Source organism: Ciconia boyciana, chromosome 4 (assembly GCF_034638445.1).
Source record: "Ciconia boyciana chromosome 4, ASM3463844v1, whole genome shotgun sequence".
NCBI lineage: Eukaryota > Metazoa > Chordata > Aves > Ciconiiformes > Ciconiidae > Ciconia > Ciconia boyciana.
This window is the reverse complement of record NC_132937.1, coordinates 92,494,310-92,517,627: the sequence shown is the minus strand read 5'-3', so window position 1 is coordinate 92,517,627 and position 23,318 is coordinate 92,494,310. Positions and strand designations below refer to the sequence as shown.

The 23,318-nt window shown below is 37.8% G+C and overlaps 1 protein-coding gene across 2 annotated transcripts in view; it reads left to right on the top strand.

Moving 5' to 3' along the window:
* Positions 1–23,318, top strand: part of PTBP3 (polypyrimidine tract binding protein 3) — a 53,982-nt gene that overhangs the window by 25,260 nt on the left and 5,404 nt on the right. For both annotated transcript variants that reach the window (XM_072859160.1, XM_072859159.1), the window contains 8 exons: positions 1,596–1,662; positions 5,623–5,792; positions 6,681–6,827; positions 11,490–11,654; positions 14,522–14,632; positions 17,603–17,777; positions 20,972–21,049; positions 21,715–21,854. In XM_072859160.1, coding sequence (XP_072715261.1) covers positions 1,638–1,662; positions 5,623–5,792; positions 6,681–6,827; positions 11,490–11,654; positions 14,522–14,632; positions 17,603–17,777; positions 20,972–21,049; positions 21,715–21,854 — 1,011 coding nt within the window. In that variant the 5' untranslated portion in view covers positions 1,596–1,637. The remainder of the gene's footprint in view (positions 1–1,595; positions 1,663–5,622; positions 5,793–6,680; positions 6,828–11,489; positions 11,655–14,521; positions 14,633–17,602; positions 17,778–20,971; positions 21,050–21,714; positions 21,855–23,318) is intronic.

Here is a 23,318-nt window from a genome sequence, read left to right as displayed (position 1 = left end):
CATTAGCCTATATTTTTATTGCAAATGGATTTAATTGGTGGCAAGTGAAAACAAATTGAATTGGAATTTCTGTAAATTTTTTAAAGATTTTTTATTTCTTTTAATGTAAAAATGATTTTGCAGAGTGTTTGCCACAGTTAGATGTTGCATTTAAATATACTGTTAAGATGCAGTTTCATGGTTAACAATAAGTCTGTACTGCTGCCAGAGAGGAATGAACACAGTCATGTTTTCCTCCATCCCACACTAACACCTGTGCTCCTTCTTAAGCAGCTAAATTTGGCTGAAAAGGTTTTTCAGCATCCTAACCTGGTCACAACCTTCTGTTGTGAATGACCTTCCCAACGCTGTGGAAGCAGCAGGAACACATGGTTAATTGCAAGGATGAAAAGAACCAAACTGCTCATTTAAGCACAGACAGTTTATAAACCAGTCCTCTATGAGTGGTACTTCCGCAGCCAATACAAGCCAGCACGATGGCTTGCTGCTGCCAAAAAGATGCTTTCTTAGTCCCGTCTCCTCTTTAAGTATCCCTTACCCCTTTCTTCACACTGTATCCTGGCACCTTTCAACCCTTCTTTCAGCTGATAAACTAACTAACCTAACTCAGCACAGAGTGCTGGCAAGTTGAAGGATTGAGTCATCTCATGGAGAATCTCGTGGACACCAGAGCTGGTGCAAGATAAACAGCTCTTGATCCTGAGCAGGTGGGAATACTGGGGCAAGAGCAATGGGAACCTCTCCTTCCACCAAAGTGGTGAGGAGCTGTTTGGATCAGCTTATTCCATCTCATAGAACCACTCCCTTAGTCTCAACTTTTTCATGAAAATGCTTTTATGGAAGAGTGTGCTGAGAGTTTCAGGAACCTTAACTGCCTTTCAGAGGTGTTGTGGTACCTTGTTTCTTGTTGGCATTTTGAAGCTGATGCTTGGCTAGCATCCTAGAGCAGTCTTAAAGAGTAAACAGATTTAACTGGCAGCTAGGCGCTGATTTTTGAATGAAGAACCTGTAGTGCTCAAACTCTTCTGTTAGTAGTTAGAGCCTCAAATTGTCAGTACTCTTAAAGTATACACTTTGATTTTCAGTATTTTTTCTAAATGCGCATGATCCACCATCAAATTCTTAGGACAAGGCTTAGGTTTAAAAAAAAGTGCCATAGCTATATTTAACTATGTCTTGAGTTAGTTTTGCTCAAGGTCCACTGTGTCCAGTCACAAATGCTGATGGATCTGTGTGGCTGTGTGTTTACTCATATCTGGAAGCAATGTTGTATTGCAGACCCAGAGCCTGCAGCCAGCTCATTTCTTTTCATGAGCATTTGTTATTCTTGATCTTTTAAAATGTAAACTGTAGTAGGATAAATAATAAGAGAAGTAAGAAGTGTAACACAGCTGAACTTGCTAACATCTTGAAACGGAAGGAAAAGTTGTGTGGTTGGCATTTTTTTTCCTGAAAAATAAGTTCACAGCAATAGTGGATAATGTCTATAGAAAGGAGGTGTTCTTGGGAAGAATAAATTACAAGCGTTGTTGCACTTTTATATTAAGCTCTTTCTCTGTAACAGCTTTTACTAGTAATCTTGTCTTTTATTTTAGTGTGGACCTGCTTCTTTCTTCTGGTGTCAGTGGCCTTTTACCATGAACAATTCTACTCCAGGTAGAGGTATATATTAAAAAATATTTTTATCATAGTTCTTCTTCAACAGTGTGTGTTTTCTCTGTAAATTTTTTTTGGGTGTGTGTTCTTTATTGTCACCATGAGCAGCCTGACCAAGCCTGAACTGTAATCTGACTCCAACCGTAGACCACTGGAGTCTATCCAATTCAATGACAGTATTGAGGAGCTCCAAAACCAATCAGTTGAAGTAGGCAAAAAAATATCTATTTTCTATAATAATGATCAAGCAAGTAGCCTTCTGTACAGATTCTCAAGTGCCTACTCAATTTTCCTGTAGTTGTGCATTTGAAAGGAATTTGAAGTATTTCAAGGCTGTCGGGATTATAGAGACAGAAGATGAATATCCTGTATCAGTCTCAGTTTGGTGGAATATAGGGCACATTACACGGGTTTGTGATAAAGAGTTCAGCCAATTCCTTTGGGTGTTCTTGTTCCTGCTTTCTACCCTACTTCCAGAACTTCAGCAGCAGCACAGACAGTCCTGTGATTTGTTTTCAGATGTTTTCCTGACAGTTCTTGTCCCTAGACAATCTCTCCATGGGTTGAGATGAATGGCAGTGTTTTTGCAAGGGAAGGGAAACAGTAGGAAAAATGATTTTTTTTTTTTTAATCAAATGTTTTCTTAATAGGGTTCACTACCTATCTGCACAGATTGTTCGTCAGCAGAGATGGTGGGAAATTGGATAGACAGATGCAGGGTAAGGAAACTGGGTCTATTTAAGCAATGTGATGGCTCAGTGTGAAACCAGAGCCACATATTTCTTCAAACATGTTAAACTAGTACTACTATCCAAAGAAATGTATGCTCTGCCCCACTCTGTGTGTTGAGAAAGATGCAGTAGCTTACCTGTAGTTTTAGATGAGACGAAAAGTTGAAAGTGAGAGAAAGCTGGGACTGCTTCCTTTAGAGGTACTTTCAGCTTAGGTGGGCTTGAAGTATTAATGGCTCATGGCTGCATAAGTTAACTTTTAAGTAAAGTAAATTAACTAAATCATGACATAGACAATTGCCTGTCAGCAGTGGTTTCCAAATAGTTGATTTTATAATGGGGCAAGGGACAGAGCAGATGACCTCTTGATAAGCATCTAAGACTTGCTTTATTTCCAATAGGGAATAAGGGGAAGGAAGAGTCTGAGCTAACTTGAAGATTTTTCTTTTTGACTTCTTTGACCTGCACATGTCAGATTGTTCATACGTCTGCTAATCGATTCAGTGTGATGTCCAGAGGCTTCTGCTTGGCTTGAAACAGCATTAGACTATAACTCAGTAATTTAATAGCTGAAATATATTTCAGGCCTGTGTAGATGGTATTTTTGTGAGAAGAAACCAGCTGGCAAGGAATATAATTTTGTATTGAGTTCAGGTGGCTTTTATTAATTACCAGTGCAACCACTGGTCCTGCATAGTGACATCTAGGGTGTCTAAATTATATTAAACTTTAAAATAAGATAGACATTTTTGTCTCCTAATAAATCAAAAAAACCTCTAATTCTTGTTGATAACTCCGTACTTCATTTTGGATTTATATAATCCCTATTGAGATGCTTCTCTTTACCTAATACAGCTGCTTTACCTGCAGCATTTTTTTCATCTGGTGGGTCACATATCTAAAATATGCTTTGGGTTTCTTGATCTGAGGCTACTCACTTGGGAAATGTATTTGTACCAGTCATGAATCACAATCGTAATGAAATTCCCTTTGTAGCACCAGGCCCCAAATTTCACTTTGTTCATAAGGCTTCTCTTACCTTTGTCTGAAAGCATTTTTTGCTTTCACCCAACTGAGTGTAAAAGTCAGAAGAGGTGATTGCCTTGGGCATGCTTTAAAGAATTGTTTAATCAATTTCAAAATTTAGATGCCAGAAAAAACCACGATTATCACTCTGCATCAAAATTAGTATCAAACAATAGCTGCAGAAAGAAGCATGGTTTAAAAAATGCTGAGGTCTTTATACTTGGAATGGAATGACTGCTAGCTTTTATTGCTGAATTAGTGACTTGCCTAAAGTTCCACAAAACTTAATATAATTACAACAGAAAAAGAAGCACTTTAATAGCATTTTTAGGTCAGGTGTTGGTCACTGTTCAGAAGCCAGATCAACTAGAGCTAATGTGCTTGCTAATGGGTAGATCGTGAAATAGAGGATGCACACTGTATGTACACAGGCTGAAACTGTTCTGGTAATTACTGTCCTTTTTGGCTGAATGCCTGACCTGAAAACTCCTGTAACACTCAGTGAAGATGTAGAGAGAAAATGCTGTGCTTGCCACTTAGTTCCATCTTGTCACCTCTGATATTGAGTCGGAACCCAGAAGGTATTGCTTCTGTGAGAGCCTCTCAACTTAAACTGAAGGCAAAATTCCTTTTAGGTTTCATTTCCGGCTTTCTTTAGTCAAGCAGTCTTTGACTTAGTGAAGTCAAGGATATCTTGTCCATTTTGAACCTGAAAAGTAGATTTAACAAAATAGGATGAGTTGTTAGGCTTTAATAGTAATATATCCTATCGTAGCTTGTTACTGATATGTGTTTAATATGTTTCTGTTTGTCTTAAAGTCTCATCCCCAACAAATGTGCCATATGTTCACATTTTTCAGAACGCACACAGAGCACATGATGCCATTTAAAATTTCTTGATGGAAGAATCAATGCAAAACAGACTTTTCTGTTTTGCAAGTGGGGGAATTAGTTAACTTGGCTTACGAGTGTGCCATGGTTGGGGCTTAGATCATCTAACTTGGAGTTTTACAGATTCCACTAGTAAAAAAAGCCTCTGTAAAGATCCTTATACAGAATGACTTGTGTGAACTGCTTCTCAGACTTAGACTGTACTTAAAACCTATAGCAAAATCTGAAATTACTTACTAAGCTCAAACAGATATTTTTTCCTAATCTTTTGTGATTCTCCTTGGAAGGCTAAATGCAACACGTGAGGTGTTAAGGCTATCTCTCTTGCTGGAGTGAAGCCGTTTGTGACACATAAGTAAAAAAAGAATGCTGTTTCTTCCTTGAACTTAAGTGGTATGCAGTTAGACTTCAATACAACTTCCATCAAATATGCTGTCTTTCCTCTCAGTTTAGGATATTTTTTCACCAAGTATGATAAGCCTCTGTAGCTTGCTTTAGGAGAATTACTGGGATCTGTAGTTTGGGTAATTAATTTCATTTTTACTACTTTAAGTTATTACTCCATTGTGATAGCTTCTAGAACAATATGCCTGTTCCACATGTGGTGTTCTGCTTAAAAGCGCTCTCAAGGACTCCGAATCACCTCCTTGAAATGTAACCATTGGTCACTTACGTGCTACAGGATCCAAATAGGCATAGTTAAAAAAAAAGGCAGTTTGCCAAAGTGGAAGACTTTAGAATCTGTATGGATTTCATGCCTCACTGCTGTCTATCCTTTTCAAAGACTTTTAAAAACTTGCAATCATGTGGGGCAGCAGGCTTTCTTCAATAAAATAAAAAAATTATTTGAGGTAGCAGCTGAATCTAATTAAGAAATATACCATGCAGGCAGATAAGTTAGTAATAAAACAATGAATGTATTACCTCCCAATTACTACTTGCCCCTCTTCTGTTTAATTAACATTTTGTAAATATGTTACATGGGCATTTGGGAAGAAGTTATTGGCCTCTCTGTCTGTAAGACTTAAAAAGGAAAAAAAAAAGAAAAAAGAAATAAACAAACAAACAAACAAACCCAAACCAAAGCAAAATGAACACGCCATAAAATCCCCTTGCAGTGGAGATTTGGAACAGTTAAAGGGGTCTTCTTAAACTGTCCTTTGGTTATATACGAACTCCTTTCTTAGAATTCAAAGAGCTATAGGTAAGTCAATGTCAGTGCTGATACAGCAGTTTATGTCTTTTAGGTTTTGGTATCTATACTGTGCAATAAGTTTGTCTTGTTTGCTTGTCCATCCCCCTCCCTAAAATATTTTAGATAATGGGAATGACAAGAAGAAATTTAAAGGAGACAGATCGCCATGCTCCCCTTCACGTGTCCTTCATCTTCGTCAAATTCCAAGTGATGCTACTGAAGCAGAAGTCATTTCATTAGGCCTCCCTTTTGGCAAAGTAACCAACCTCTTGATGCTAAAAGGAAAAAGTCAGGTATGTAATTTTCAATGTTTCAATTATAAGAGCAAGGCTGAAGATGTGGTTCATGTTATGAACCTTTTGGTATTGGATTTGGCTGAAATGTTTGCAACGATGTCTAAATATTTCATTGATAGATCAAGATTTTCATATTTTCAAATGTGAAAGGATGTCTTGATATATATTTTAAGTTTTTAATACACTTTTGGCTTATACAGTGATCTAGTAACTTGTTAATAATACTGCTAAACATTATATCCACCTTATGTAAGAATATATAGATGGTAAAGAACTACATTGACACTATTGATGTCGACATATGTCTTGAAATAACCTGCCTGATTAAATAATTAATATGCATGTTAATTTTTTAATGTGAAATAAATTGCTTAGGGTTTTTTTAATCCTTTTAGATATGACGGGGTAGTTCACATAATGAATAAACACTGAAATCCTAAAAATAATAGGCAGTTATTCAAAAATTGTCTGGAGCACTGAGCTGTGTTAATATAATGCACAAACTGATAGATGTTTAGTGTCCTGTTCCTACTTTTTCAGTATGTGTATCTGCTACCTAGGTAATAGTACTTGGATTCAGGAATCTAATAAATTCATTAGCAGTGTGGTATTTTTAGCAGCATTGCTTCCCATATGTCATACTTATTCCACCTCTTCTTTAATGACTTACTGTACTTACAATGTAAAACCTTTTAAGAAAACCCACAAATCAAATATCACCATAAACACGCACACACAAATGGATTTTAATGCTGAGCAAATCAGTACTGTACTTTCACATGTTCTTTTTCTAGTGAGAGTGGAATTGGGAATAAATGGTGCTTTGATGCTTTGTTCTCTCCTGTAAACAAAACAAGACTGAAAACTGCTATGCATTGGTTGCAGGCGTTTTTGGAAATGGCTTCTGAAGAAGATGCTGTTACTATGGTGAACTACTATACTCCTGCTACACCTCACCTCCGCAGTCAGCCTGTTTATATTCAGTATTCCAATCACAGAGAACTTAAGACTGACAATCTACCTAACCAGGCTGTAAGTATAATAGTTCCATTTAACAGGATAGCATTGCATGAGTTGTGTATTGGTTTTGGCTAGGATAGAGTTATTTTCTTCATAGTAGCTTGTGACGCTTGCCTAGCGTCAAGACCTTTTCTGCTTCTCACACTGCCCTGCCAGTGTGAGTGCACAAGAAGTTGGGAGGGGACACAGCTGGGACAGCTGACCCCAACTGAGCAAAGGAATATCCCACACCGTATGACGCTGTGGTCAGCAATGAAAGCTGGGGGAAGAAGGAGGAAGGTGGGCTGTTTGGAGTTATGGTGTTTTTCTTCCCAAGTAACTGTTACACATGAGGAACCCCTACTTTCCTGGAGATGGCTGAACACCTGCCTGCCGATGGGAAGTAGTAAAGGAATTCCTTATTTTGCCTTGCTTGCATGTGCAGCTTTTGCCTTTACCTATTAAACTGTCTGTACCTCAACCCATGAGTTTTCTCACTTTTACCCTTCCAATGCTCTTCCCCATCCTGCTGGGGGGAAGTGACCGAGCAGCTGTGCGGCCCTTAGCTGCTTGCCAGGGTTAAACCACAACATCAGTAAATAAACAGACTACTTTCCACTACACCAATAGTCAAATTCTGATAGATATTATTTCTGTCTGTTGTTATCTAAGCAGTAACTTATTTCAGACAGGGACTTCTTAATATCTGTAAAATAACTGTGTAGGAGCTCAAGCTCAAGAATGGTTCATCGTGATGAGCAGAAAATCAAGTGAAGGTGGCAGGAGGGCTGCTTGGATGAACAAGTTGCTCCTGACAGAACTCAAACATAAAAAAGAGGCATAGAAAAGGTAGAATCACGGACAGATGACCCAGGAGGAATATAGAGCACTATCTGAACATGCAGGGATGTGGTTAGGAAAGTCAAAGACCACAGGAGCTGGCTTTGGCGAGGGCTGTGAACAGCAACAAGAATGGCTCCTCAAAGTGTATCAGCAGCAGAAGGAAGATTTAGGGAATAGGTGGGCCTGCTGCTGAATGGGGCAGGGGTCCTGGTGACAAAGGAGATGTAAAACGCTGAAGTACTGGATGGTGTCTTCTCAGTGTTTAGTGGTTAAGACTTGCCCTTGGGAATACCAAGCAACTGAGAACAGTGGGAAAGTCTTGATGAAGGAAGTAGAGAAGAATCTCATTAGGCAACATTTAAACAAACTGGATAAACAAAAGTCTGTGGTCCTAATGAGATGCACTTGTGAGTGCTGAGGGAGCTGGCCGATGTCATTGCAAGGCCACTCGTACAATATGGAAAGGTCATGGCAATTGGAGGAGGTTCCTGAGGACTAGAAGAAAGCAAATCTCTCTCCTATCTTAAAGAAGGACAAGAAGAAGGATCCAGGGAACCCCTGGCTGATCAGCCTTACCTCAGTCCCTGGGAAGGTAATGGAGCAACTAATCCTGGAAACCATTTCCAAACATTCTAAGGAGAAGAAGGTGGTTGGGAAAAGTCAGCATGGGTTTTTGAAAAGGAAGTGATGTCTGACCACTATGATAGCCATTTATGGTGAGATGACTGGTTTGGTAGATGAGAGGAGAGCAGTGGATGTTGTTTATCTTGACTTTGGTAAGAATTTCAACATTGTTTCCCATAACATCCCAATAGACAGACTGAATAAATACAGTCTAGATAAGTAGACTGTGAAATGATCTGAAAGGCTAAAATGGTTGTGACCAGTGGCATGAAGTCCAGCTGGGGGCCAGTCACTAGTGGGGGCCAGTTGCTAGTGGAGTACCCTAGGGGTTGATACTGTGGCCAATACTGTTTAACATCTTCATTAATGTCCTGGATGATGGGATGGGGAACATCCTCAGCAAGTTTGCTGACAACACAGAACTGGGAGGAGTAGTTGATACCCCAGATGGTTGTGCTGCCATTCAGAGGGACCTTGAAAAGCTGGAGAAATTGACTGACTGGAGGAACCTCATGAAGTTCAACAAAGGGAAATGCCAACTCCTGCACCTGAGGAGGAGTAACCCTGGGTACCATTGTACACTGGGGCCAACCAGCTGGAAAGCAGCTTGGCAGAGAAGGACTGGGGGGTCCTGGTGGACAGCACACACGCCCTTGCAGCAAAGGTGGCCAGCAGCCTCCTGGCAGTTGGTGCAGATTGAGGGAGGTGACCTTCCCCTCTACTCAACACTGATGAGACACATCTGGAATGCTCTGTCCAGTCCTGGGCTCCTCCATACAGGAGAGACATGGACATAATGGAGCAAATCCAGCAAAAGGCCATGAAGATGGTTAAAGAACCGGAGCATCTGTCATACAAGGAGAGCCAGAGAAAGCTGGGACTATTCAATCTGAAGAAGAGAAGGCTTGGGGGTATCTTACCAATATCTGCAAATGTCTGGTGAGGGGGAAGTAAAGAAGGTGGAGACAGAGTCTTTTCAGTGGTGCCCAGTGACAGGACAAGAGGCAATGTGCATAAGTTCAAATACAGAAAAATCCACTTAAACTTAAGAAAAAACTTTTTTACTGTGAGAGCAGTCAGGCATTGGAATGGGTTGCTCTGAGAGGTTGTGGAGTCTCCATCCTCAGGTATGTTAAAAACCTGACTGGAAACAGTCCTAAGCACCCTGCTATTATATTCTACACTACTTAGAAATACTTGCTTACAATATGTTTTGAAAGACCTTTTGCCATTCCTAAGTTTTAACGTTAGGTCACAGCTTTCAATAGCTTCAGAAGATGAAGAAAGTATCATGTCTTCTCTGGTAAAGCTTTTCTCTGAATAATGAGTCCTGATTTTTTTTCCCCTGTTACTGTGTCCATAATATAGTAGCAGGAATACCTCAAGAACATACCACTTCAGTTTTATATGTTTGTGTTTTCTTAAAGTTAATTGCTAATCGTGGGTCTGTAGATGCTATCTGAAGAACACATGGAAGAGCAAACCCAGCTGATACAGGATGAACCACTTTCTGCCCAAAAAGCAGCTCTTTTGAAGCTTTTTACTTTATCTGATATGGATGTTATTGTGAAGGGTCATGTAACCTGCTTTTGTAAGAGTTGTCTTATTGGCACTGTTCCAAGGCCTTACCAAACTCAGGCATAGCAAATCATCATCTTTAAATTGTTCAAGTTTATTCTTAATAACGTTATCTTTTTTAATGTTGACTGCTTATTCTAAGAACCCTAGATCCAATAAAATGGATATTTTCACTGATAAAACATCAGTTTTATGTGTAATTTCATGCCAAACACCAGCATTAATTTCTTCCTTGTATTTTGAAGTACTAGAAATTGATTTCTTAAGAATATGAATTGAACATTGCAGATGGCTGATTTAAATCCTAATCTCTAAACAAGGAAGTACTCTTTGCACAACAAGATCAAAGTATACAAATGTCATATTGTAGTTGAAATCCATTTGGATTTTTAGATTCCTGGATGAATTGCAATTGACCTGCCATTTAGATACATAAATTAGATAATGTGATGTGTGTACCACAATTTTGTTTTCTGTAAGAATGTTGCAAGTAGTGATTGGGGCAAAAATCAGTGCTCATTTTTAATTTGTGCTAACACAAAAGTCACTGAAATCTTGCAAGCTTGTCAATCTGATAAATATTATTTGTCTCTTTTTTTCATCCAAAATTGCTGAATTGGTTTGTTATGTGCAAAAACAAATAAATAAAATAACAAGATTTTTTTAAATTATGTGGTGTACGTAACAGCCTCAGGAAAACTAGACTTATATTTGCAAATAAGATTTCTTGTATCCATTTCTCAGAGTATTTTCAACTCAGTGCGTGACACTTGCTTTCTCCTTCTATAAAAACAATGTCATCTAGTTTAAAAAATTTTTTTTGCACTTATGACTCTTACATTTGAGTTTTATTTAAATTCTAGAGACCCTAGCAGAGCAGCTGAACACTATGTTACTGACCTAGTGTCTAGGCTCATGCCTGAAGTACAGATTATTTTGCAGGGTTACGTGTTTCTGAAACTGGGTAACATCTTTACTGTGTGCCATGTTTAGTCCATCTTCCAAGGAAATAGTGTTACTCAGGCATGACTTCAAGTCACAACACTACATTTGGAAAGGAACATCTCTGCATAGCGCTCTCAGAGGTAATCTGAAGACCTTTTTGAGGAAAGCCCATCAAACCAAGCATAGCAACCAAAGTCTCAGTGAGGCAGTTTGAGGATTGAGATTTAAAGGTGGTTTTTGTGGTTGATAGCTTGGCTCAGAAAAAAGAACAGGGTATGCACCTTTAAGCTTATCCCCAGCAAAACTTAGTTCCTGAAGAGAATTAAATCCTAATTAAGCAGAACAAATAGTTTTTGGTACTGTTGTGGTTTCACCCCAGCCAGCAACTAGGCACCACCCAGCCACTCGCTCACTCTCCCCCGGTGGGATGGAAGAGAGAATCAGAAGAGTAAAAGTGAGAATAATCTCAGGCTGTGTGAGAAGTATGATCTGATTTCTTTTAGGGGAGGGGGAAGGGAAGGAAGAGGTATAATTTACCTATTAATGTGGAATCTGAATCCATAATCAGATAAAGGGAATATGTTTTTTAAAAGTTGTATTTTAAATGCATTTTATGTGCTTTTCTTTGTAAGATAACTTTGTTTAGATATGAATAATTTGTATGTGTGTAAGTTAATTGTGGTCTCTGCTGTGTCATGATTTCAGAGAGCCCAAGCTGCACTGCAAGCTGTGAATGCTATGCAGTCTGGAAGCCTGGCTATTACAAGTGCTCTTGCTGCTGAAGGTGGGCTCTTTCCCGGTCAAGGTTCTGTTCTTCGAATCATTATTGAAAATCTTTTCTACCCTGTCACTTTAGATGTGCTGTATCAGGTAATGAGGACTGCTAAAAAAAAAAAGTTAAAATCTGTTCCAATGTTGCCATTGTAAAGCCATTAACTTTTTTTTTTTTTTAAAGTACCTGTGGATCCTTAATTGTTTGAATGAGGACTGTCACTTTAAAATCGTTTGTTGTGATTTAGGGATCTAGGCTTGAATTAGTTCTGCACAGAAAAATCAAAGTAAACAGAGCTTCTGTACTCAGCCCTTCATGTTGTCTTTCATTTCTTTTAGTTCCTTGGTTTCTGTGGAAGCAGTAACAAACTTGAGGTGTTATTTCTAATTTATGCCCACATGATGAGCTAGTGAAATACTGATTGCTATGAACTTGTGGACCAATATTTTAGCACTCTGCACTGAGTAACTTTTGGAGTTTGGATTGTATTTTAGGGTTTTATATTCACTTTCATAATTTTATGAAAGTGATGTCATATACAAGTATAGTTGCTTGGACAAATGTTTTTGATTGTTCATCAACTGTTAGAATGCCATTTACGTTAACTACCCCTGAAAGCTTGCAATAGTGGTGGGCTATAGCTATGAAAGACATTATCATAACTCCTGCTAGGGGTTGTGCTATGCTGTTGAGAACAATAAGTTTAAAAACAATACCTTTACGACACTTTCTTTGAGCCTGAAGGATTTGTTGATACTTTTTTCAGATATTGCAAAGGGTTTCATACTTGAAGCTTTTGTAATTACTAGTAAATTTGTGCAATAAAAAACATGCCCCAAATATGAGTTTCTTGAATTAATGCAATTTAAAATAATTGGGATGTTTTTACAAGAACCTGCAGTCCTGGAAGAAGATTTTTGCTGCTCTGCTAGCATCTCAAGCAATACTTGATTGCTACCAACACTTTATTTTTCCTCTTACTTCTTAATATTTCCTCTTTCTCTGTATCTCCCCGTCGTGATACTGATTAACTAGTATACTAGTTGTTACTTTGATGTAGCAGTTTGCCTGATCTAAACTTTTGTTTGTATCTATGAGTATCGTTCACTTATTATTGAGCTCATGCAAATACTATGTCAACTGTTTAGGATTATTAGTGCACTCAGAATAACCTGAGAACAAATTTCTGTGGTTATGGGAGCTGGACTAGTTTAATAGTGCAACAGCAATTCCTGGATCTAATCTTGTGTGGGTTTTTTGTTTGGTGGTTTGTTTTTTACTAAGCAGGCAGTGGAAGAGGAGATTCATGTTACTTTAGTTTGATTAATGTTTACTTCAGTGCAGCAGAACTATATTTTCAGTCTTTGAATTGCACGATGACCCTCACTCAACTACTTTTGCAATAGGTCTAGAAAATTAAGCAATGTTTGAAAAGGGAGCTTATTTGGAGTTCTTAACAGGGGACAATCTCCTCTAATTAAAGCAGGGGACAATGTCCTCTAATTAAAGCAGCACTTTGTGCCTGATAGCTACAATGTAACATTACTTTGTAAGTGTGGTAAGGTTAATGGTAATGAAAATTTTCACTGATAAGTATAGCATCATATGGAACACCAGTAGGCAAGCTGTCATCCAAAACTTTGATTACATTTTGTAAGTTATAACTGCTTGTCAAGAAACTAACCCTTTTTTACTACAATTCACCTAAAAATATTTATTATAAGAAACAGAATGTTCATTGTTATATTTGCAGAAACAAAATTGATACATATAGTGGTCTTTAAGTTTAAAACCAAACAGTAATACACTGAATTTCCTTATGCTAAAAAGGTCTATTTGGTCTTGTGGATAAACATGGAAAAGCATATTCAGTTCAGAAGCTGTAGTTAGGCCTGTCTTAAGGGGAAGTGCTTTGTGACCAGGAACTCAATGGCTAATTTTAAATTGTTGTGAAAAAGGTTTCTGTTCTGTCTTCTACCACAAAATGATGACTGCAACATAAAAACCTTGTTTCTGAGAGACTGAAAAACTGGGCACAAAGGGTTAGGACAGGCCATGATTCTAGGTCTAATAGGCTGGCAAGAGATGCTTGTCCCTATCTCTGGCCTTTCTTTCCACTCAAGGCTTAATACTTGTCTGGAGGGTTCTGCTTTCCTGACTTTGCGTCGATTCTAACAGTTTGCTCTAAAACTGTTAGTACTTCCCAAACTCACCTTTCCTCTTCCGCTGTTAATTTGGACATAGTTTTTCTGCACTTGCATGTTAGCTATACTTTTCTTCTCATTCTTTCTGGCTTTGCTTTTGTATAGACACCTTTATGAAGTGTACGCTCTCACTTTGAGTGTATATATATTTAATTTCAACCTTTTAAAATTTTTCTGCAGTGCTTGCATTTGCAATACATCAAATACCATTCAATTGTAAATTAGAGGGGTAGGTCCCAAACTACGTCTTTGTATTGCTTCTTTCCTTCTTTATCTTCTAGTTTGGACAGTAGGTCTGCATAATTTATTTGTAGGCACATCAACGATTTAAGATGTATTTTTGGTCACCAGATTTGCAGAATTTCTTTGAAGTACTGAATGTAAAGGTGGATACCTCAAAAGGTAGTTTGCAGTTCCCATCTCAACTGACCTGTGAAAGTCCATTTCTCAAACCTCAACTTTGATTATCCACAATTTCTCTGCAGATATTGGACAAATGCCTCTTTGAGCTGGCCTTCCCTGCTCTTAGTTGAACAGTCATTGCTAAATGTTTAAGGAAATTTTACCCTTCTTCCCTGTCTTTTGTAGCCTCTTCTTAATTTTTTTTTTTACCTGAAACAAAATTCTGAGTTCAATCAATTTCTGTTCAGCTCTCACAAAAGAAATAATTGTCAGAAATTTATATGACGTATTAAAATGCTAGGTTTTAGTGTGCAGGTATTATACATTGTTTCTGAAAGTCCATGTTTTTTCCTTCTCAGATATTCTCAAAATTTGGATCTGTCTTGAAGATTATCACCTTCACTAAGAACAATCAATTCCAAGCTTTGCTTCAGTATGCTGATCCCATCAATGCATATTATGCCAAAATGGTAAGTGTAGTGTATTCAGCTTGATTTTGGGTTGGTTTTGTTGTTGTTTTTCCCCAGATAAATGGGGACCATTAGGGATAGCTTGATCACTAACTTTATGACTTCTCATCATTCTGACACTCTTGTTGCACGTGAATAAATTTGACATCCCTCAGTAGTTAAGAGGATAACACTCTATCAACTGCAAACATAAATGTATAGCACCCCAAGACCTGCAGGAATCTACCAAAACAACAATCGGAGCTGTCAGTAGTGATGAGTGATGGTAATAGTAGTTGACCAAAAAGTCTTTTGCCTTTCAAACTAAATTGAATATTTTCGGTGAGGTTCAATACTGAGAGTAGTGTAGCTAAATGCTCAGAGATTAGATGAATGTTACATGTTTTACTTGTTTGAATTTCAGTGAGATATTTACAGTAGTCAATGTTTTCACCTTAAACTTCTTAATTTCAAACCAGCTGTACCCTGATTTTTAAAATGCACATTCTCAGTAATGAAGAAAAGCTCACCTACTTCAGGTACATTTTCTGTGGTGGGTTAACCTTGGCTGGCTGCCAGCCACCCACCAAGCTGCTCTCATTCCCCTTCCTCAGCAGGACAGGGGGAGAAAATGAGATGAAAAAGCTTGTGGGTCGAGGTAAGGACAGGGAGATTGCTCACCAATTACTGTCACAGGCATAAAAGACTTGATCTAGGGAAGATTGATTTAATTTATTGCCAATTAAAAAGAGAGTAGGATAGTGAGGAACAAAAACAAAAGTAAAAACACATTCCCCACACCCTTACTACTCCTTCTCAGGCTCAGCTTCACTCCCAGCCTTTTATCTCCTCCCCCCAATCAGCGCAGGGGGATGGGGAATGAAGCTTGTGCTCAGTCCACAACACTTTGTCTCTGCCGCTCCTTCCTCCTCACACTGTTCTCCTGCTCCAGCATGGATCCTCCCCACGGGATACAGTCCTTCATAAACTACTCCAAGGTGGGTCCTTCCCATGGCTGCAGGAGGATATGTGCTCCACTGTGGACCTCCATGGGCTTCAGGGGGCAAGCTGTCTCGCCATGATCTTCTGAAGGGGAATCTGCTCCGGTGCCTGGACCACCTCCTGCTCCCCCTCCTTATCTGACCTTGGTTTCTGCAGGGTTGTTTCTCACATTTTTCTCACTCCCCTCTCTCCCAGCTGTTGCACAGTGGTTTTTACCCTTTCTTAAACATGTTATCACAGAGGTGCCACCAGTGTTCTGACTGGCTGTGCTTTGGGCAGCAGTGGATCTGTCCTGGAGCTGGCTGGAACTCACTTCGTCCAGCATGGGGCAGCCCCCAGTCTCTTCCCACAGAGGGGTAAGCAGCCCCTCCGCTACCAAAACCTTCCCGTGTAAACCAAATACATTTTTTTTTTCAAAACAACTTTTAGAATTAGTTTCCTTATAGTAGCTACATATTTTAATTTCTAGAAAATATTGTTAATTTCCTTGATAGTTAAATATAAAGAGCTGAGACCTCAAAGATTTTTGCAGAAGGGACAGCAATGTTACAAATCATCACCTTAAAATACTTGAACTGTGAAGTAAAAAAATAGAGAATAAAATACTTCATTTACTTGAAAGTAATCCTGAGACACTTTGTATTTCTCTTTAACCTATGTGGTCACCTCCATATTAGTACATAAATAAAATCAGTTTGAAAGTTCCCACAAAAGGTATATAGAAGAATAGATTTTGCTGAATATTAAGTGGTATTTAGCATGCATTTTTTTCAAAACATTACCAGAAGACTAGAGTGAATGGAACTTTTACTCTACTTTTGTTATTGAAATTGACTTTTATTCTAAGCTTCAAAATTAAAGGCACAGAATATTTAACTATTGCTACTTGCACTTTAGTCCAGTAAGTAAATTCACTATGTGTTTTAGAGATTAAGTATATATTGGAAATCAGTAAAGGTAGTTAGGAATATAGCCTATTTGTTAGCAATAGCATCTTTTCTTAAAGAACAGTATTAATAATAAATTATACCTTATTAAAGATTTCACAGAAATCGTAATTTCAGTCTAGATTATATTAAATAATTATAATAAACCAGTACCTTTTGAGTGATGAATCCATCATGATTCTTTTATGACTGGTATAGGCAGAAAATACTACTTCAGTGATCTTTCTGAGCATAGCTGCTCTTAAAAAGACGGATTTTATAGAATCATTTAGGTTGGAAAAGACCCTTAAGATCATTGAGTCCAACCATTAACCTAACACTGCCAAGCCCACCACTACACCATGTCTCTAAGCACCACATCTACTTAAGTACCTCCAGGGATGGTGACTCCACCACCACTCTGGGCAGCCTGTTCTAATGCTTGACAACCCTTTCGGTGAAGAAATTTTTCCTAATATCCAGTCTAAACCTCCCTTGGTGCAACTTGAGGCCGCTTCCTCTTGTCCTATCGGTTGTTACCTGGGAGAAGAGACCAACCCTCACCTCGCTACAACCTCCTTTCAGGTAGCTGTAGAGAGCGATAAGGTCTCCCCTCAGCCTCCTTTTCTCCAGGCTAAACAACCCCAGTTCCCCCAGCCGCTCCTCATAAGACCACTCCTTCACCACCTTATGTAAGGGACAGTTCTGTACAATAAAAATCGCCAAATTAGTATCACTACTAGCATCTAATAGTGTTGACTGGGAGACAAGTAAGATTAGAAGCACAGCTAGAAAGACAAGGCATGCTTAAAGCTATGTTTTGTCCATTGGCACAAGGTGACATAATACTTACTAATTAGTGCATTACACTAGGTACTCTACACAGGATGTTTAGGTAAGGATAGTGGCCGTATAATTGTCTACTTGGTGTTTAAAAGCAGCACCTTAAAAACAGAAGATGGATTTCTGTTTGGATACAATTGCGGGGTGAAAATAATATAAACTTACAGTGGTGGCTGCCACTATGTTTTTTGTCTCTGAAAACATAATTATTTTTCTTCAGGCTCTGGATGGCCAAAGTATCTACACTGCATGCTGCACTCTGCATATTGATTTTTCCAAGTTAACTAGCCTTAAGGTAAAGTACAACAATGACAAAAGCAGAGATTTCACGCGCCTTGACCTTCCTTCTGGTGATGGCCAGCTACCCCTGGAGCCATCCATAGCTTCTGCCTTTGGTAAGAAACCTTCACTTTTAGTGATAAATACACAATAAGATCGTTATGCTTTTTATGTTGCACTTATGCTCTGGCTTCATAACAGGTTCATAGAAGGGTACATTTTGCGTACATTCCTGCTTGTTAGGTCCAGTAAAGTTTGTATGGAAAGCAGACAGTCCTACTCAAGATAAATTAATATCTGAAACTACAACATGAAGAATGCTCTTGGGCAAATTCAAAGTGTTGTCAAAAAGCTACATTTGTAAAATGCTATGAAATGATGTCATTGGTACAGGTAGTATAATAAATGTTGCCTGTCAGCATGGTCAATGGCAGGCATCCAAAATTGACACTGGTTGCCTAAAGCTGCTTGAAAATAAGTGTTTTAACAGTGTTAGCTCTCATTTGTTGATATTTTAGGGTAATTGCCTGCTGTAACAAACCAAACTGTAAGAAACTTAGAAATGCTACACTTATTTATGTATGTTTTGTAGTTACCTTCTAAAAGATAAAATTTTAGAAATTTTTCTGAATTTTAGAAGTCACTTCCATGGCATAGAGGAGACAGTATCTGCTTGACGTCACACTGGAGAATCCTTTTTGGCATAAATAACTCATGCATACTCATTTAATCAACTTTGGTAATAATGCAAATTGTCAAACATTAATCTGATGACATGGCAGAAGTGCTGACAATGTAATCTGAGTGATTTTAGCTGATTTTCTTTCTCTCTAACAACCACCATTAGCAATAATACACAGCTAAGAACTGTCTCAGCTGTTGAATAGGTATCTAAGTACTGTCCAGTTGGTTAGAACAGTAGCAAGGGCTGGGGAAGAATTCCCTTTTTTCCTTTAGTTTTCTGTGATAGCTACAGCAGATACTGGGTTTGGTTTGTTTTTTTGGATAGCTGGCTTTGGTAGCTTAGATTAGAGTATGAAAGTAAGTTGCACTCACTACTTTCTTGACTGTTTTTGCTGGTCCCCTTAAAGGCAGGCCTTGGATCTTTATGTAATGTACAAACATCTTTGTAATTTTTTTGAGGATTTGCCGTACAGCATCATGGGAACATGCTGTTATAGATCTGATATGTTCTGATTAGACTTATACAATTTGAAATGTCAATGAAAGGGGAAAGTACAATTAGAGTAGATTAAGGACAAACTTGCTTGTAGGGCAGAGATAACATTGTACACATGTTTTTGGAGGATAACATATGAACACTTCTCCATTTCCTTCCCCCTCACTCTTCCGAGCTTGTCATTGCTACCAATCTCATTTTTAGTCTGAACATTTACTGTAATAGTAAGAACAGCAGAGGTGCTGGTGTAAAGAAGAGTCTGACATCTGTATCAAAATCTGTTTGTAGTGCAGTCACAGTGAAGCAGCTGCATAGATATTTTTCTTTTAAAAAAATAGGTGCAGAGTGGGAGATGTATGCTTCTAGCTTTTCTGTCAGTGGTAACAACATGCATATGTTACCATAGGCATGTTCTGGTAGTCCTCAGTTGCATGACATGAGGAAAAGATGTTGGGAGTAATGTCAGTGCTTACACTTCCTACATTACTACTAGTGGATGTAGTTTTGGTGGAGAATTATAAGATAAAGCTGGTAACTATCAGAATAATACATCAGTTTTTTCTGTAGACTTGAAGTTACCTTAATAGCAAAAATGAACTGCTCTTGAAACTTGTTTTTTTCTCTTTTTATTTTTTCTTTTTTCTTTTGTTTTGTTTTTGGTGGAAAAGATACTGCACTATAAACAAGCAGATTTTGTGAATGTTTTGCATTTAAAGAGTTCCCTCACCCAGGGAGCATAAGCAGAGATACATGAATTAGCTTGCTTTGAAAGCTAGCTGCTAGCCATGAAGCAAATGATTTTACACATTAAAAAATGCAACAAGGAATTCCAGATCTTTCTGCATTAGCTCTGTTTGACAATTTTTACATGCCTGATTTTGGTATCAGTGTGCAACATGCAGGTCTCATTTGGCACAATAAAAGCGCTTTATCTATTTCTTCATTAATGTTTCCATTACCATTCTTGGATTCTGAATAAGTGATTAATACCTATATTGCCAGAACTTGTCAGTATAATGCACCAGTCTGTGTATTTCAAGAACACAATGACTTGCTTTGGTGTGATAAATGTATTCAGTTGTTTGTATGAAAGACACTTTGTTGCTACAGATAAGAGGAGGTGTAGTGTGATGCAGTATTCATGAATTTCATTTGTTGTTTTTGTAATTCGTAACAGATACTTCTTATGGTATTGTATCATCCCTGTCAATAACCATCTGTTAGTGAATGCAGCTATTTTGGTCAATGGTAGAGGTTTGAGCAGTAAAACAAACATACTGCCAGCCTTGCAGGATGTATTTGCTGATTATACGTCCCGTTTAAAAAAATCTAGTGTGCTAACATATGAGAGAATCCACAACTCAAGCTTGTATCTAACTCCCTCATAGAACACAAGTTTTTGTGCTGCCCTGGGTAGCCCTTAACTCCACATACTAATATGAAAATCACTGAGGTATCTTCAAGGCTGGGACCTCCATATGTTGATATTCCAAATCTGTTTAATACTTGTGATTGCCAGGAGAACCATAAAAAACACTGGTTATTTATGAAGTAATACAAGCTGGGAAAGTTTATCTCCTTAAAAAGCAAAATATGTATAGTTTATGCATCTCAATAGCTAGTAAAATACAGAGCCTCAGATTCATTGTAGTTGTTTGTATTATTTAGCCCATACTGGTTTTAGAAACATCCAGGAAATAGTTGTATTTCATCATCGCAAAATGTCTTTGAGTGTATTTACTTCCAGAAAAGTTCTAGAATGCATTTCTATTGTGTGAGTAAACACCGTTGAACATTGCACCACAGGTGTCTTAACTTTAAAGGATACTAATCTATGCTGTGCTTTCCTACTGAAACTTGTCTAAATTACATTTTGCTCTGACTTCATTTTAGAGAGGGACATTGAGGATGATGGGAATATTTACCTTCAAAAGTGGCTGAAAATTGTCTTTGTAAAACATAGAATCTTGGTTTTCAATGAGAGTTTTTAATCCAAACGTTTTACAAAAGATGTAATCACAGACTGAATTCAGAATAGCAACACTGGAAGCTGATTCTCATTGCTGAAGTCTCTTCTGTTTTCTAAAAATTTTAAAACCCGTTTTAATTAGATGTGTCCCCTCTCTCTAGGCACTCAAAATATCATCTTCCCACCATATCCTGGGGCTGCTGGGTTTGCCCCAGCCATGGGCTTTGCTCAAGGTGCTGGTAGGTTTCTATTTTCTAAAAATGTGGTGTTTGCGTTTGGGGCTAGTGGTCTATCTGAATACACCTGTGTTCAGAGCAAATTGTTCTCAAATGTAGCAGTCAGAACACAATGTTCATTTGAGTCATTCTGATTCTCTTTCTCATATTATTCAGTAAAATTACTTTCTGTAATAAAAAGCATATGCTGATGTAGTTTATCATTGAATTAGTGAAGAAATTAAGTGCAATGATAAAGATTACCTGCAAGAGAAGAAACTCTAAGCATCTCTTTTTCTAAGAATCGTAAGACTTCAGTGACATTCAAAGCTAAAGCAGGAAGTCTCCCCTTTTCTGGCTATAAAATGAGAAATAAATAGTCTTCTAGATTCAGCAATCTTTTCATTTCTAGCATAGGATAAACTTTTGTGCTAAATTATTTTTCTTCTTGGGCTGCAATTTATGTCTGCTTTTGTTTGGGTCTGTTGGTGTAGCTGAGTATTTCTTCATCCCTGGAGAGGAGGTGCTTCCTGCTTTATTGGTCAGATACTAGGAATAACTACATTCCTTAAAAGCATTTTTTCATTTAATATTGATGTTTTTGCAAAATGTGTTCAAAATGTGCTTTTGTCTTCTAAAATGCCTTTTCCATTTTGAGATGTCAAGTGATGCTATTAATACCCTTCTAGGTCTTTCAGTTCCAGCTCTTCCTGGAGGACTTGGTTCTCTCACAGTCACTGCATGTGCACCATCTGGACAGATGACTCTTCCTGGTGTTACTGGTGTTCCAGGAAATTCTGTTTTACTAGTCAGCAACCTCAACCCTGAAGTAAGTTTGATTGGTGGAACTGATGCAAATAGCAACTTGTACCAACTGCCAGAATCCTTCTTGCAAATTGACATTAGCTGAAGGAGTAAGAGAGGAAATCTCTATGCTGATAATATCAAAACCAGGACAGCTCTATTCTTGTTTGAGATAGTTTGCAATATTGATGAGGTTTAAAAACTCCAGTCAGCAGTGAAAAGCTTCCTAGCACAATTTACTTTAGGAAACCTATGTTAGCAGTGTAGCTAACACTGTGGTCAGATGTGAGAAATGTTTGAAGAGGTAAACAACATATATTACGACTAAACTTACTGGTATGTCTGTTCATATGACTGCTCTGTGTGCTACTTTATCATTAGAGAAGTTAAAGAATTTTTCATTTGTTAGAAAACACGAGGAGTTAGAGAAACAGGAGGCAAGAGAAAAGGAGATAAAAGCATACCAAATCAAGTACCTTTCAAAACATTGATAGGATCTTTCTAGTTTTGCAACTTTTCCCAGGTTGGAGAGGAAGAACACAAGTACACTTTGCTATTGACATCACTGTAAATCCATTTTTAAATGTTAGTAAATACACATGTTCAGTTTTCATAGTACCACAGAGATTTTTTTCATATGTTGGCAGTAAAATTGCCAAGAACAACTTGGATAGTTATTTTTATAGTGGAAATGACATAGACTGTTCTATAAGCTTACTCTTGTTACTCAAATATTACACAGTGATCTGTGCTTAATTAAAAGCAATGTATATCTCTTGGGGAGAAAAAAAAATCAAGCTTTATCAAGGCCATGACTTTAAACACAGTTCTACTTGATTGTTGATAAGCAGTTCTACTACAGCAATGTAAAATTCTTGTTTGTTTTACACACTCATTAGATTCACTTAACCATAAACTGATAAAATTAGGAGTTATTGGCAAAATGGAAGTTATCCTCATATTGCTGAGGTTTAAAGATCTGTTTACCAGTTCTTTTAATGTTTAAGTAATTGCTGTGTTTCTGTTTTTGTACTAATGGCTGAATTCCACAGTAAGCATCAAAAGAAACAGCTGCAGATTATGACTGTAAGACAAGTCAATTTTTCTTTGGTTTGTCAATAAATCTTATCAAGTAATTTATGATGATTGCTGTGCATTTCTGCATCTGATTATTCAAGATGGTTCTCTGAGTCTTAAAAGAGTGTGTTTTTTAAGAAGAAGCATATGTAAAGCATAGGTCAAAGCTATTTTTAGGACATTGCTTCTTTACTTAATAGTAATCATATCTAAGAAGTTGGCACGTAGAACTTTGTGCTGCAATGCATGATACAACATAATATACATTAAATAATGCACAACTTCTTAAAAGGTAAAAAATAAGAATGTACAACAACATTAGTTGTTGGAAATATAAATTGTTGTAAATAAATTTCTTGGCAACTGTATAACACTTGTTCTTCAGTAGTGGTTGTCTGAGCCCTGTCACTTC